The following is a 12,397-nucleotide window of genomic DNA, read 5'->3' on the forward strand; positions in this document are numbered from 1 at the left end:
GCTATCAAGGTCGAGGAGGAAAAAAAACTCTACAGGTGGTCTTGTATGTTTAATTAGCAGCACTTAATTAAGAATGTGATGTTAGTTTTTTTTTCCTACTTAAATCTTTTTTTAATTCCCTTTTATGCACTAACATGAAACGTGATTATAAGCAGAGTCTTGTAAAAAATATCCCGTAGAAGTGGGTCTGAAAGCTAACGAGATCATCCTACATCTTCCCCACTTTCAAAAGGAAAATGGAATCAGCTGTGTTTACTATCCTTAGGAATAACATTGTGGCATTCCTTCCCAACCCCCAATTCTTGGACGTCATATCGATTTTTTGTGCCCCGTCACATCATCTGGCCGCGAGACGCAGAGGAGCGTCGTGGGTGTAATCGGGGAAGGGAAGAGAGATAGGCGCGACGACATCATGTCGGTCTCCCTTTCCATTTTATCGATCCCATCCAACGCGCTGCACAGACAGAATGTGCTCGATGGGGGGGTTGTGGGTGAGATTTTCTCTGCTCTGGCTTTTCGCCAGTTCTCTGCTGAATGCTGCTGGTTATTTTCCAGCTTTTCCCATATGATGGACCGAGAGAAAAATTAGACGGTAGAATACATTTTGGCGAGTAAGAGAATTGGTGAGTGAACCTTGGAGAGGTTGGAAAGTAAAACAAGATATCTAATTATAATCCGACTGCTCCTGCTCCCCAATTCCTGTACACTCCGCGGGTTCGATCGTTATACATTGTTTACATAATTTGTCTCTTAAAATGTTTCATAGTTTTGTGTTTATTTAAGCCGTTCCCTTAACTTCCAGAAGTCAGAATTGTCTGTAAAACATCCTACTGCTACCACGCATGGAGAGAGTCATCCTTTCCTGCGTTGGTGATTGTGCTGTTTTTCCCCAACTGTGAGAGCAGAGCGAACCTTGTTGTTGCCAATTTTGCAAAGGGGTTTCAACTTTTCCATCAATTGTGCTGTGCTGTGCTTGTACCACCAGCCGCGTTCTACTAAAACTGTTCAGGAATCGAAACAACGAAGACGTGCTTTTTGGGGGTGGTAGTTTGCCTTTGAAGTTTAATGCAAAGCCTGGCTGGCGAGGATAGGCGAGTAATAGCTTGTGTGGAAAAGTTGAAACAGTTGAGGAAAATTGTTGTTTGCGTATAAGCGTGTAAATGTTTTGCCACAACTATGCTGCTAATGGTGATGGCATCCGCAATTGCGTCTCCAATTTTCCTCTTAACGATGTGTGGGGCGTGCAAAATCCACCCCGTTCATACCATTTGCGTTTGCGTCTCAACGCTAGTACACGCGCGTGTACCGTTGCGTGCGTTTGATTTGATTGCGTTTGTATCGTTCTTACGTTCTTTGTGTCTTTCTGGATTGATTGGTTGGTGTAAATGTTTAGATTTAGTTGCCTTTTCTTGTGTCACGATCATTTTTATCGACAAATGGATAGCATTTACATGTCGTGTGTGTTTATCTGATAATAGTATAAACCGCAAGGAAAGGTGTTTAGGTGGAAAATAACGCTGCATAATTTACATCCCCCAGAATGAAGAAGGGTATAGGAAGAGAATCGGATCCTGTAATATCCCTCGGGAAACAGACCACCATTGCGTCCAAATTGGTTGTGCGTGTGCTGTGAGGTTCCCACTCTCCAAACCATCTGTTGCTCCTGAATAATGCACGCGCTGAACTGGGCGGGTGGCAATATGGGTTGGGTGTGTCTAGAAAGGGGGTTGTGTGATATGCATTGCAGTGAGTTTTCCATACCCAAAGTGAGGTTTTCAGCAGTCTCTGGTTTTGATAAATGTGTAGTTATGTTCCACATCTTTACGCTATGGAAAAGTGGACGCACGCGTGGCGAAGGAGTCAGTCGTCTTTAAACTGTCGAAACAATTTGAATAATGCAATCGAGCATGATTTAAAAATTAAAAAAAAAAAAAACGCACTCCCCGTGTAATTGGTTTGTATTAAACGAAAATCGATATGCAACACGCAGAGAAAAAGCGATTTTCAAGCGATGATATTTTTGTCCATCATATTGCTTGTGAATATTATCGATTAGCGCACGGGTTCTCGCCGCTGGCTCTCTGGTGCTGCGACTCATCGATGGCCCTGACCTTTTTTTGCAAGGTGTGCACAAAAAGGGGAAGCAAAGAAAACGCCTGAATTCACACTCTATATCCTCGTTGTTGATGTGTCAGGGAAAAATATATCCGCAGTGGCAACAACACACACCGCTAATAAGCTGATCGACGTCGGTAGTGCGTTTTTGCAAGGTTATAATTACAGCCGATTTCGATTTTCTCTTCGCGCTTCTTAGCTTGCTCTGCTGGTGGAAGGTTGAAGGAAAAGTACATAAAAAAGGTCAAGGGACAAGGATGGCCCCGAACGCAACTGTGGAAGCAACCGGCGTGCTGAACGAGCTTGACGCCGAAACGATCGACGGAGGTTTGGCGAAGGATGTGACACCGCTAAAGCGTGCGGAAAAGCGCAAGATAAAGCTGGTTTGGAGGAATGTAATTGCATTTGGTTACCTTCATCTGGCCGCCGTTTACGGCGCCTTCCTTATGCTGACTTCGGCCCGTCTCTATACCATCGCATTCGGTAAGTTTCCATGTCCGTTTCCTGCCCAATTTTTTCCACCACTAACAAACTTCTCCGTTTTCGCTTTCTTTGCAGCATTTGTCCTGTATGTCGTATCTGGACTGGGGATTACGGCGGGAGCGCACCGACTGTGGGCACATCGATCATACAAGGCGAAGCTACCCCTGCGTATCATACTGGCCGTGTTTAACACGATCGCGTTCCAGGACTGTGCGCTGCACTGGGCCCGTGATCATCGGGTACACCACAAATACTCCGAAACCGATGCCGATCCGCACAACGCAACTCGTGGATTCTTCTTTTCGCACATCGGTTGGCTGCTGTGTCGCAAGCACCCGGAAGTCATCGCCAAGGGCAAACAGTTGGACATTGCGGACTTGGAAAGTGACCCCGTGCTGCGTTTCCAACGCAAGTAAGTATTTTTGCAAAGAAGATCCGGGAGTGATTTTTTACAATACGATTAAATTCGCTTGAAATTGATTGCAATGGAAATAACCAAGCTGGAAATGGCTTACTCATCGATGTGCGATGTGCAATAATCGCAATAACTTAGTATGACTAAAGCTGTAGAATGGATTAGTAACTAACACTTTTACTGTCTTTCCCTTCACAGACATTACATGATTCTTATGCCGCTGCTCTGTTTTGTTCTGCCCACGATTGCTCCGGTGTACTTCTGGAACGAAACCTGGACCAATGCGTGGTTCGTTGCCACGCTGTTCCGCTGGACATTCATTCTGAACGTGACCTGGCTGGTGAACAGTGCTGCCCATAAGTGGGGCGATAAGCCGTACGATAAGTGAGTAATCTTTGGTAAACGGACCGCGCTTGTCTAGACATAGCAGCAGACACACTTTTCCCATGGACTGTCAAACAGATTGTTTGTGTTTGGACACATCAACATTAAACAAATCAACTCTCCCTCCATCACCGCACCCTCTTTATCCACATTATTTGGTGTTTGTTTGTGGTTTGGTTATCAATGGCAATTATAAATCGAGTTTTGGTGTTTTCCTTGATACTTAAAGGTCTATCTCACCCTCGGAGAATCGCACAGTGGCTTCGTTCGCGTTTGGCGAAGGATGGCATAACTATCATCACGTGTTCCCGTGGGATTACAAGACGGCCGAGCTGGGCAACTACCGAATGAACCTGACGACGGCATTCATCGATTTCTTCGCCAAGATTGGTTGGGCGTACGATCTGAAGACGGTCTCGCAGGAAATTGTGGAGAAGCGCGTCAAGCGCACCGGAGACGGTACCCACACGACCTGGGGCTGGGGCGACAAGGATCAGGATCAGTACGAGGTGAAACATGCAACCATCATCAACCAGAAGGAGGATTAAACTAATCATCATGCAAGGAGGGGGTAGCGTTACACCGTCCGAGAACACAATATGTTGGCGGAGTGATGATACTGACACATCTTGGAAAGAATTCAGAGAGCACAAAAGTCATTCACGATGGAAAGCAGGGAAGAGGTGCAGAGACTAAAATTGTAATGCTGTGTGATAGAAGAGAAATCGAATGAAGGAAAGGTGTGTGTGGGGCGGAAACTTGCGATTCTATTAAGAAGTCGCGATAAACAAAACAAATGGGAAAGATGGTTTACAAAACAATGCTCGAAGCAAAGGATAACATCAAAAAAGGCTGGTTCACATAAGTTATGTAACGTTAAAAACTCTACCCCACTGCAAAACGCACTTACCGATTAGGAACACATGGGCGAAAGCGAAAGGGCGTACATTTTGGGAACTAAGAATAATATCAGATTGTCATTTGCACTTTCGTTACGCAACACTAGGCGTACCACAGATAATAGATGCGATATGGAAAAGAAAACAGGGTTTAACGTTAGTAGGACAAGTTCCAGGATTGCGTGGAAAAAAATGAAGCCTCCATTTAATGCACGGCACCGAGATCCATCCATTGATTTAACCCAGTTTGTGACAGAAAGGTTTGGGGAAGCGAAAAGAAGTAACTTACCTCCCACAAGGGTTTGTGAGACACGTGCGGCGGCAACGCTTTGTGATAGGAGCAAATGTGTGAGTTTTTTTTGCCCATTTTGTTCTTCAAGATGAGCGCACTCTAGAGATTAGCTTCCATGTTCTGCCACATCCTTCGGACTAGTAATATGCGCTGATACAGTTCAAAACGGAAACTAGTGACTGTTCCAGTATAGTTAGGCGCGTGGGGTGGGCAAGATTTTTTTTTGGTTAAATAGTTTGTAGTAAGCGGGGTGGGATTTGGACGCCAATTTCGAACCGGTGTGGTTCATCGATGTTTCGAGAGTTCAATTTGCGTAGCTATAAGTTAGTAATTTATTGTTCAACTCCTCCCTCTGCGAGGGGTCACACATTAAGCGCGATGCGATGAAGTTTTTCTTACTCTTCGGGGTTAGAATTGTCTGTTATCTTTCCATCCTATCTGGAACAATCCATTGCAGCAGTGCGAGCAATTGTTGGATTTAAAAGTACGTTGTTTCATTTGAGAGGCTATCATCATCATCGGCAGAAACAGCAACGCATTAGTGACGAAGCGGAGATACGTAGTTGGAGTTAGACATACAATTCAATTGATTGAAGAGTCGGAGGAACTTATCTATGCATGTTGTGTGTAGGGTTGAAATAAAATGGAAAGCGAATACATTAGAATACAGGCGCCAAGCATTGATTACTGTACCTGAAGTCCGGATGACTCTGGACCAAGGTCATGATACTCAGGAAGCGTGATTACAGTGCAGAGTTGCTGTAAACAATTACATGTTTGTTCGCTTTTGTTTCTTCGCATTTTGCCCGTCGTGATATGCGAACTTTCCGAAATTCAGATCCGTTGGTGCGGCGTGAGATTGGAAATCTTTTCCGATCACAATCTGGGTTAGATCGTGTGACAAGTTTGAGTGAATCGAGATGGTATGCAAAAGGCAGCTCGGTTTATGACTGTTCTTCGCTTTTGTAAAGTGAAATGAACAACGAGGAGAAGGCTGAATAACACCAAATGCACTTATACACGCAAGGACTTGACTTGAGTGATGGTACAACGTTCCATCGGGCAGGCATATAGCGAGAACGCGACTTTTCAACGAATTGCTTTAATAATTGCACAAGATCCTGAACCGTTTATCTCTGTCTTCAATTTCGAACACTATGATCAAATTTGTCAAGGACGGCGTAGGAAAAAATAAAACAAAACATTGCGCAACTTCCCTTTCAACGGCTGATTCTAGTGCCCCGCATCTAACGTCCTTGTGAACCAACCTACATCAAAGAGAGAAATCGTCAACGAAAATGAGAGAAAGCGATTGGGTGGGAGGAATATTTTATTAAATCACTGGAATAAAAATGTAAAAATTACACAAAAATATTAAATGTTATACATAATTTCACGTTAGCAGCGACAACGTGGATATGATAACGCAGAACAAATAATCCCTTTTTTAACTAATTGAATAGTAAAATGAAAAGTAAAAGAAGAAAAAAAATACTTCGTAATATATACACACACACACAGAATAAACCCTTAGAAACACAGCACAAGAAACACATAGAAACTTTTCACAAAACCAGAAATAATGTGAAAAAATGAACAAACTCTAACCGGTATTCGGAAGTACAGTTTTAATCGAAACAATACATGCGAAATCGAACAAATAGCATACGCTTAAAACAGCTGCAACATGAAAAAGGAAGTGTGTGTGAGGGAGGAAGAAGAGTGGGGGGGAATTTGCTGGAAAATAAAATCTAGTACCGAGTTCCAACGAAAAGTTCCCCCCGGTCGATGGTGGCGGCAAATCCATCAGGTTCCGTTTTCGATCTTCCCTTGGGCGCCTCGTAAGAATCAATCACTAATCGTACAACCTTTGAAAATCAAGAATCGTGTCCTTACGCTCCGGGACTACACGGAGGCTAGTGGCCTGTGGGAGAAATTTGGTTTAAGTCTTACCGTACTTAAATATATTTAGAATAGCAAGAAAGACCAGACGATGTGAAATATTGTGCGTTTTGTTGTGTTTTCTGTTTCTTCGAAATGGCAGGCTAAATGTCTAAGATATGGTGATGTTCAAATCTACTTATCTACTACTCGTAAGTCGTAGTAAAAGGCCATTCGTTCACGGATGATACGAGGTGAAGCGATAAACTAGGAATGTTTTGACAGTGTTTCGCGATTGATCGTAACGTGATCTTTCGCTAGCAATGGCCAAAAGGTTTCTATGGTACTGTATGTTTTCAACTTGTCCTTCCAGTTCTAACTATCAACCTCAAACGTGATCTAATTAATGGACTACAAATGGATGTTTTCTTATAATCAAAGAACTCGCTTCAGGCACATTAGTACCCTCCTTCTTTGTGTGGTGTAAGTTCTATCTACAGTTTCGCTGCAAAAAAAAAAAACAAACAAACGAAACCCTGAAGATAAAAATGTCAATGTTTTCTTCCATTACTTGCAATACAATGTGCGACATTGGATAGGAAATACAGAAATTTTAGTAAACCACTTGTTAGATAAAATTGTTGTATTTCTGCTGGCATTTTCATTTCTTTTGATGACCTATTTTAGCGACCTGTACGAAGCGAACCTGTATGAAGATTTACGCGCAAGCAACATTATTCGTCGTCTGTTCCAAATACTCTAAACTTACTAAAATTTCTAAACTTAACAAGTAGTACAACTCGGCTGGTAGTAGTTGCGGTGTACCCATGTCTCAAAATAGAGCACCCACCTCACATGTCCTCGATAGTATAGTGGTCAGTATCCCCGCCTGTCACGCGGGAGACCGGGGTTCGATTCCCCGTCGGGGAGAATCTTTTTTCCTTTTTTTCCTAAATCCTTTTTAAAGGACTTCCCCCCCCCCCCCTCTGTACTAATGCATGCTATATTAATAGTTCATGATGTTATAACCTAGCAATTTCTTTCATTTCTTTTTTGTCGTGTAAACGTAACCAAATATTGTATAACATTTAATTAAAAATTGAGCTTTTTAAGCTTATTATAACTAACAATGTGTACTTAAACCTGTACAAGTTCAAAATGACTTTATACGACCGTCGTATACGCTTAAAGTTTTGATTCATGTGTCATCTCTGCCTTTTCCCAGTCAGCCAGTTTATGCTGCTTGACTCCACTGAAACTTCCACCACGGCCGATTCCTTGCCGAAATTTGTCTGCACCTTCTTTCGCTACTTGCAGTAACTCGACAGAAACGTTCGATGCCTCGCGTTCTAGCGCTTCCTCCAACGATTGGGCTGAGAAGGTACCATAATACGCTGAATCGCGATCATGACGGATGCATAGCTGCGGGTACTTTGCAATGCTCATCGCTAGGTTGTAAGCCTGCCCCAGTCCTGCTCCGACGGCCACAACTCGATTGACCAGTCCAATTTCGAGCGCTTCCTTAGCAGAAACCGTCCTACCAGTGAGAATCAAGTCTAATGCTCGCGAAAGGCCAATCAATGCTGGCAACCGGACCGTTCCACCATCTATCAGTGGTACTCCGAACCGCCGATTATAGAACCCAAGCATGGCATTTTCCTCCATTACGCGCAAATCGCACATTAGCGCTAGTTCCAACCCTCCCGCCACACAGTACCCAGTGATGGCACAAACAAGCGGTTTCCGAATCATTCGTCTCGTGGGACCCATCACTCCTTCCGGATTGTGTACAATCGATTGCGTCTTCAGTGGGTCATCGTGTTGTCCTGCCAGCTCACTCAGGTCGTACCCAGAGCAAAAACTACCACCGATACCGTGCAGTACTCCAACGTCCGCTTTGGGGTCATTTTCAAAGTCAGCAATTGCGGCCGATAACTTTATGCCCGTCATCGAATCGATAGCATTTCGCACCTTTGGGCGGTTGATACCGATCAAGGTGATGTTGTTTTCCTTCTCGACGACGATTGAGTCTTCGTTGGAGCCTGCCATCCGCTCTTAAAAAGGGTGCACAAGATGAGAATTAACAAATTGGCAGCAGGAACATAGATCATCTTACGTGCTTACCTTTCCCTAGATCGTCCACTGTAGATGTACACCCACGGGAAAGAAGATTAAGTGCGTTTCTACTTATAACTTGTCCACGACGATAGCTTTTCAACACATTCATGGCCATTTGCTGGCTAAAATATGTGTATATAACAGCTTAAAGATAAGCCCAATTGCGTCCCAAAAATTGGACAAAATCCAACACCACCGGCGTTTTTTGTATGTTTTGACATTTAACCAACGTAAACAAACCTCAACACACCTAGGCATAGCCCACGGTCATTAAGAACAAATTTATCCTAAAACTAATTAATTCTCCACGAATAATCACATTTTAACACGCTTGAAAATGTGTATTTCTTGTTGAAGCAAACATTCCGGTACAAAAATACGAAAAAATGCGAAAAAAACACAGCGCTGCTACCGGTTCTGTCGGAAAACAAGGCGCTACAAACAGCGTTACAATGCGTTACATCATTGGATAACCAGTGTGTCGGAATTTCAAAACGACGGTTAAGTGCTTCTTTTGCAAACGAATACATTCGATGAATCAATTCGTTTCACCACAATACAAGTAAAATCTTTTACACACTTTCATTCTTTCGAACATTGAACGGCATTTCTTTATTATCGCATTCATACATTCGTCTTGCAAACTGCGGCAATAGAAATGTGTTACGCTTATTGCCACAGGTCCTTTCAGTTCGTATCACTTGCACTCGTGAACGGTTGTACCTTTGTCGTACAATTTTCCTAGACATTCAGCTCCTACCCAATTCCGTACATCTCTGCCAGCGCAGCAAGCTTTGCAGCTTTTTTGGTTTATTCTTGAACCATCAGCCAACATATTTCCCTATCGTACGCTTATCGTATTTGGGGCGGGGATTTGTTTTGTAATATTTTACGCAAAATTGATGTACATTACCGTGTTTTGTTTTCCTTTATCTAAAAGCGTAATTGAAACACATTCTATTTCCACCCGGGGGTGCTATAAATGGTTTTGTTGTTTTTTTTTCTGTAAGCCCACTCTGCAAGCAATCAACTTTCCCAGTAGCTGAAGCAAAAACGGAGTTCTTTCAAATTGTGTTCCACTAATGAACGTACTAATCTTTCCACTTGTGGCTAGGGGGTTTCTTTGCGGACATTAAAAGCATTGTCCAGCGCACATCAAAAGACGCTTCGTCAAAACTGGATGGATACGTTGCGAAGGAAACATAAATTGTGTTTTCAACTCTATTCCGTGTATTGTAAACATGTAATAAAAGTCGTTAAATTGTGAAGGGCAATCGGTTACGCAAGTGAATTTCCTCACGCGGGAACAGAAATTACCGGAGACATGTTAAATTACACACCCGAGCGAAGCACAAACTGAATGGACTTTTGCTTCACCTAAACACACTTGTTTGCAAATTAGTCTTTAATGTACGGAAAGTCTACACCATTGCACAACAAGAAGGACAGGTATGTACAAAGGTAAGTAAATGTTTGTATTGTTCTTCTCTATGGTTCTTTTGCTGTGGCAGCTACTTCTCTACAACAATATTTCTATGGGTTATTTTGTTGTTGTGGTGTTAAAACATTGCCTTTTTAGTTGGTTTACTTTACTGTTTTTTTTTTTTTAATAATCTGTCTCCTTCTCTTTGGGAAGCTGTTCCTTCTGCTATTGGGAAGTACTGGCAGCCAAGCTGGCGGACGTATGCGGTGTGAAGTATTTCTTATGCTGAGTCGTTATATTTGTTTGTTTGTTTTTTTTTTGTTTTTACTAATTTTGCAGTATATGTGGGCCATTTTTACAGTTTGTATAAAAAAAACATCAATTCCAAACAAAACTGTAAACCAGCATACGTAAACGAGCGATATGCAAACGATACCGTTGGATGGAATTTTATATTTGGCTTTAGTGTCGTTTTTTCATCCTGTTTGTGGAGTTGTAGCTTACACTTCTGTACTGCGCTTGAAACGAAAACGCTTTATTGTGTTCGATAATGGCATTTTCCGCAAGGGCATGTCGTACTGAAAAGGACTTACATATATTTTATGCTTTCATTTTTTTGTTCTTTTACTTCCATTGCACGTGTTTGCTAACGAAAAAAAAAATGCTATTTTTAAGCTTCACAATAATGTTTTGCAGTTTTTTTTTATGTACCACACTGTTTCCAGTTGTTGGTTGGGTGATTTGGGGGACGCCCGAAATTTAAACTAAACGCCATACAAGTTTCCTAATCACATGCTACAGTTTTTTTTACTAGAGACATTTCAACAGAAAGCAAAAAGCGTTGGAGCTAGAAAATGTACAGCTTGCAGCAAGAGAGTATAAAATGGTGTAAAACAGTTGCTTAAAATTAGACCACAGCATCGTTAACGTAACAGTAACGCACAGAAAACAGCAACAGAAAGTAACGTACGCGACTGTAAAAGGCGTTACCATAATATTGCACCAATATGGAGATCGACCGAGATGATCCTAGCAACCAGATATTGCGCACCTCGCGTATTTACAAACAGCAAACAATGGTGTCTTAAAAGGTGTACAGAAGTATGGGACAAAGGGGCAATCTTCCTATAGTTTCATGACCACGCATGGTCTCCCCATCGCACCGGTGACAAACGTACATGCATGTATGGTAATGGATGATTTTGTGTAATTGAACTACGCATAAAATGTTAAAGTACACGCACCGATTGATAACTAGACAAGAAGAAAGGTTGAACTGCTTCCTGCTTTGGTTTATGTTTGGTAACCTAGGTGTGTGAGTGTAGTTTTGTCTTACCTCCCGGGTCGCATCATTTGAGACGGTTACAAAAGGTACAAAAATCGTAATGCTTCTACTATTCCCTCGAATGGCGTTATTTACATTTTTTTTTTCGTTACTGCAAAATGCACCAGCCAATTTGTCTCAAACCTCACTGTCTCGCTACAAAATACTCTTACGGTTCGCGGCTCTGGCCTGACTAGAAGACACGCTGGATCATTAGTAGAAAAGAAATGGCTAATCCACAAGCTAATACAGCGCGGTAACAAAAGGTAATAAAGTGTTGTCAGAAATTGTTTCAATATTGCAACCATTAGCTAAGAGCGACTACAGCACGCATTGGACGTTTTTTTCCGGTACGCTCGGTGACTTGTTCAATGCTGGCGCACGCAAATGAATTCGAAAAACAATCGTCGGCTTCCTCGCTGGACAGTTGCCGTATAAAAACCCTGAACCCCCACAATATGGAAACGCGTTTGATGTTATAACTTTAGCTAATTTCATGTTATCTAACAATTTGTTGCCCCCTTGCGCGCATGGCCATGTATTGGGCCGAAGGTAGGTTCGCGTTGTTGCTTCTATATTTTTTTAAAAATAATAATGGAATATTACACTCTTCACAGTTTTGCTGCACGGCAGCTTCGTCTCTTCAACCAAATTCAGTTCGCAACTATACAAGAAAGCGTTTCCTAATGGGTTTTCTCCTCATTCCGTTCATTTAAAATGCGTCCTTTATCCCCAATAGATGCTTAGGAAAGGACTCAGAATTCGCCCCCTATCCCTTATTACGTACATTTCCGAACATCATGGCCATTCTTCTCACACTCGACCGTCTTACGATGATTTTTGGTTTTTGCTTATGCATTACACTAATGTTAATGATATGTGATACGATGAAAATGATCGACATGAAATAACAATTGGCGAACGAGTTATGAGGTGACATGCGAACGGGAGTTGAGGCTAGGCAAGTAGATGAAGTGCACGGGCTCAAGACAACAGCAAACGACAACGACAGCATACGGGGCGGACAATGGTTAAAGCACACACCGGAAGATGGCTAAAGCAA

At 42.4% G+C, this 12,397-nt stretch overlaps 2 protein-coding genes and 1 non-coding gene across 3 annotated transcripts; 2 read left to right on the top strand and 1 right to left on the bottom strand.

The window, feature by feature from the left end:
- Positions 1–2,372: 2,372 nt before the first annotated feature.
- On the top strand, positions 2,373–3,945 carry LOC128710397 (acyl-CoA Delta-9 desaturase). Its single transcript, XM_053805451.1, has 4 exons — positions 2,373–2,598; positions 2,674–3,010; positions 3,212–3,397; positions 3,627–3,945. The coding sequence occupies exons 1-4, from the start codon at positions 2,373–2,375 to the stop codon at positions 3,943–3,945; spliced, it is 1,068 nt and encodes a 355-aa protein (XP_053661426.1).
- Positions 3,946–7,327: 3,382 nt separating this feature from the next.
- Positions 7,328–7,399, top strand: Trnad-guc (transfer RNA aspartic acid (anticodon GUC)). Its single transcript has one exon. It is a non-coding gene; the product is annotated as a tRNA-Asp (tRNA).
- Positions 7,400–7,654: 255 nt separating this feature from the next.
- LOC128707276 (short-chain-enoyl-CoA hydratase-like) lies at positions 7,655–8,702 on the bottom strand. The gene is made up of 2 exons (XM_053802228.1): positions 8,594–8,702; positions 7,655–8,523 (listed from the first exon to the last, which is right to left on the bottom strand). Exons 1-2 carry the CDS (start codon positions 8,700–8,702, stop codon positions 7,655–7,657), a joined length of 978 nt encoding a protein of 325 aa, XP_053658203.1.
- Positions 8,703–12,397: the final 3,695 nt, after the last annotated feature.

The sequence above is a fragment of the Anopheles marshallii genome, chromosome 2, assembly GCF_943734725.1.
Source record: "Anopheles marshallii chromosome 2, idAnoMarsDA_429_01, whole genome shotgun sequence".
NCBI lineage: Eukaryota > Metazoa > Arthropoda > Insecta > Diptera > Culicidae > Anopheles > Anopheles marshallii.

Coding starts and splice junctions, on each gene's coding strand:
- LOC128710397 (XM_053805451.1), top strand. CDS start 2,373: ATGGCCCCGAACGCAACTGTGGAAGCAACCGGCGTGCTGAACGAGCTT. Junction 2,599..2,673: donor TCTCTATACCATCGCATTCG/GTAAGTTTCCAT, acceptor CTTTCTTTGCAG/CATTTGTCCTGTATGTCGTA. Junction 3,398..3,626: donor GGCGATAAGCCGTACGATAA/GTGAGTAATCTT, acceptor TGATACTTAAAG/GTCTATCTCACCCTCGGAGA.
- LOC128707276 (XM_053802228.1), bottom strand. CDS start 8,702: ATGGCCATGAATGTGTTGAAAAGCTATCGTCGTGGACAAGTTATAAGT. Junction 8,524..8,593: donor AGTGGACGATCTAGGGAAAG/GTAAGCACGTAA, acceptor ACCCTTTTTAAG/AGCGGATGGCAGGCTCCAAC.